This window comes from Gavialis gangeticus, unplaced genomic scaffold (assembly GCF_001723915.1).
Source record: "Gavialis gangeticus isolate Ggan-Ray unplaced genomic scaffold, GavGan_comp1, whole genome shotgun sequence".
Classification (NCBI taxonomy): Eukaryota; Metazoa; Chordata; order Crocodylia; family Gavialidae; genus Gavialis; species Gavialis gangeticus.
This window is the reverse complement of record NW_017729022.1, coordinates 123,696,363-123,699,771: the sequence shown is the minus strand read 5'-3', so window position 1 is coordinate 123,699,771 and position 3,409 is coordinate 123,696,363. Positions and strand designations below refer to the sequence as shown.

Below are 3,409 nucleotides of genomic sequence, written 5' to 3'. Positions count from 1 at the left end.
CAGGGAGTGATGTTAGAAAAAGTTCTTTGGCTACTTGGGGCAGGAGGATATGTTCAAGCCAACCCATCTTCCTGTATTCCCTTTTCACCTGTTTGCCTGCTGCCTCTTCTACCACAGCTTAGTTTTGCTTGTTCCTAAGCACTCATGGAAGAGTCTGGATAAAAGCTTGCACTAGGATAGAAATGTCAGACTCATCCTGTGCCCCACACTGCAAGGCTCGTCACAGGCTGGACTGGGCATAGGGCAGCTGCAGTGGGGCCAATAGTAGTAAGGCAAGCGGGGCTGTATTAGCACAGCCCCTGCTTGCCCACTTGCTGCTGAGGGTCCAGGATTCTGCAGCAGGCCTCATCCCCTCCTAACCGTTGCCAACTTGTATAGTCTGGTGGGCTGGATAAAGCAGCTGCATCCAGCCTTGAGGGCTGAATGTTTAACGCCTCTGCTCTAAAGGAAAAGACTGGCTATACAGTTTCTCAAATGACACAAAAATGAAATTGTAGAGGCAAATCACTAATCCTGAGAGACCAAAGAAAAGTTGCTTGGAATCATTTGAAATTAGTTTAAAGTTGACTGTCCCATTAAGGTACCCATAGATAGACTTACAGCCAGTCATTTGACATAGAGGGTATCACAACTGTGCCCAGTGCAAATTTGTATTCCTTTCATTTGTATCAGTAATAGTTCCTATTTTGTGTAGCAGAAGATCAGCTTACAATTTATAATATACAAAAAGTTGCACTTAAACCAAGTGAAAAAATGGATACATTGATAATGCAACTAAGGTACAAACTTAACTCTAAGTGTAATATAGAACCTAGTGTTTTTGTTTTTACAAGCAAAATTTGCTTTTCAAACCCTGTTGCTAGCCCCCTCCCCCTTTAAGCTTCTAACTTCCAGCACTATTGAAAAGAGAATACCAAGCCATTATATTTCCAGCTCAAATAAATTACTTGGAGCTGTCTTTTAACTTACTGGATTCTTATTTAGGATTATTCCATCTTTTCCAGCACATGTTTAAAATGGTGAGACCAGTGTTGTATCCAGCGCGCACTCTTTTATATAAACTGAAGCGTGTCTATCCAGGAGAGCTTCTGCAAACACAGTTCGAAGAAGTTTAGCTCTTTCTGTGGTACCTTTCTGTGTAAAGGATGCATTGTTCCATTTTTGCGTGGAGCTTGAAGCTAGGCTAACTTATTTACTGTCGCTAATCCAGCAAATAAATGCTTGCTTTTGTTTGTTTACAGGGATATGGCCCCGGGAGGCCCTACCCATTACCACCTCCCGCTGGAAGATACAACTGGAATTAGTCTTGAAGTTTTCCATCATAAAAATCTGTTTTTACAGTAGCTGTGGAAATGAGACACGTTTAAGAAACGTCTGAGTAGTTTTTAAACTACAATATTTGTTTTAATTGTGTACAGTTCTTACTGAAAAGAGTGGGGGGGTTATGTTGCTTCAAAACACTGTACTTTAGAATACAAGTAAACTAGATTTGCTAATTTCCCTGTGAGACATTTTGATGAAGTAAGAGTATTGCTGTTTTATGATGTGATTATATGCTTAATTTTGTCTGTGAATTTTAAATCCAGATATGCTTTAGTTCACAGCATAAGTCTGAAAATAGAAACTGATTTTTTTAAAGAATAAGAAAAGCTGGATGTTGTTAACTCTGAGGATAGGTACAACAGGCAGTCTAGGAAATGCAATGTTTTAATGATATGCTTTTGTTGCTATTCCTTTTAAGAACACTTCATTGATGTACTTGTTTCACAACAGTTTGATATCTGGATTTCGAAGTAAAAATATTTCAACTTTTATAACCTTTTGTCCTTTGTTCTTGCCTCCTTTTTGGTGCCTTTTACCTGTTCTGGCATGAATAATGTATAACTTACAGAAAAACACTTTTTGTGCTTTGGGCTATTTCAAACAAAGGTTCACTTAAATAGTTGAAGGTCAACTACATAGTAGTACTAGTAATAGTATGTTTTCAAAGAGTTTTATATTTAGTGTACTGAAATGCTAAATATTTGACTGCCCTAAAAGTGTTTTTTATCAAAATATGGGCTGTATTTAAGTTGTTTACCATTTTTTCCAGAATATGCATCTCTTATGTAAATAAATTATGCACACACATTCATTGTTAATTAGTTGGAAATTAATTCCATATAAGCTTTCATATTTTTCTAAGAGACTTAAAAAAAAATCTTAACCTTTTCAGGGTTTAACCAGGAAAGATTTCAGCTCCCACTACAGAAAGTCTGGTTAAATAAACAATATTTTAACTTTGATAATGTTCTTCATTTAAGCATCCCATTTTAATTTTTTTCTTAAATACACGTGTGTACACATGCACACACACACAGCCTTTTTCCCTTTATAAATAGTTTTATTCAGTCTTACACAAGGTTACCAGAAATAGTTTCTCCTGGACCATCTGGTATAGGCAATTTAGCAGTGTCCTCCTTCAAGGGCACAGATGTTAATCCTCAAGAACAAGGAAAAAGACCAGATCAACATAACCTTGAGAGGAAGGAATTGTGAAACTAGATCTATTATTTGCAAGTCATTAAGGGTGGAGCAGAATATTTCTTTGTGATGCAGAGTTGTCTTGCTGGTAAAGGCCATCAGATTGCACCTGTGAGGAGTAAGAAATTATGTTCAAATGTTGGCTGGTTTTAAAATTAATTTTGCTATCAAGCGGGGTAAGAACAGCAATAAGCATGTTCTCTCTCGCATACATGTTGTAAATTTATTCTCAAGACAGTTCTTTCCCATTTGGGTGCTTTTAACATAAAATCCAAAAACAAAAATGCAGGATGCTTTGATTTGCTGCTTGTAAACACAACTGTCATGTTTTAGAGTAAATCTACAAAGGAAAAGTTGACCTCATACCTGATTTGCCTTCCTTTAACTAATGTAATTGTCAGGATTTACACTTGCTTGTGGGGGGAGCGGGGGACACAATTGGCTGTGCATTTATTAATACATCTGGTTTATCCTGTGTATTGTCACACACACAATCCATGGCTATTGCAGCTCCTCCATTCCCTCCAGAAGATTGCAATCACTTTCTGTGAAGTAAACCTATCAGATAAGTAATTTGAGATGAAAGCCTGCCATACATGAGAAGGTAAAATGGTCCAATTATTAGGTGGACAAGACTTTCCCGAGTGTGCATATATAGTCTGCCCTTACAATGACACGAACACAGGGGTCAGGGTGTGTGGTAAGCCAATAATGGTGCCCAAGTACCAAAGCTGCAGGGGCAGTATATTTCCTGCCCTGGACTTCCTGGCAGCAGCTCCAACCTAGAGCTGTTTAAACAAGGATTTGGGAGCGGTGTTTGGTTATTCCTGCCCCAAGCTGTGCTAAATTGGTCAGTGATCGGAGCAGGCTGTTGGGGGGGGGGGGG

General features: G+C 38.5%; 2 protein-coding genes across 3 annotated transcripts in view; one reads left to right on the top strand and one right to left on the bottom strand.

Annotated features, from left to right (window-relative positions):
* The window catches only part of XRN2 (5'-3' exoribonuclease 2), a 112,303-nt gene extending 110,481 nt beyond the window's left edge, over positions 1-1,822 (top strand). For both annotated transcript variants that reach the window (XM_019516121.1, XM_019516120.1), the window contains exon 30: positions 1,242-1,822. In XM_019516121.1, coding sequence (XP_019371666.1) covers positions 1,242-1,304 — 63 coding nt within the window. In that variant the 3' untranslated portion in view covers positions 1,305-1,822. The remainder of the gene's footprint in view (positions 1-1,241) is intronic.
* The window catches only part of NKX2-4 (NK2 homeobox 4), a 7,095-nt gene continuing 5,450 nt past the window's right edge, over positions 1,765-3,409 (bottom strand). Inside the window, exon 3 of the mRNA XM_019515873.1 lies at positions 1,765-1,864. Within this exon, the coding sequence (XP_019371418.1) occupies positions 1,765-1,864 (100 nt within the window). The remainder of the gene's footprint in view (positions 1,865-3,409) is intronic.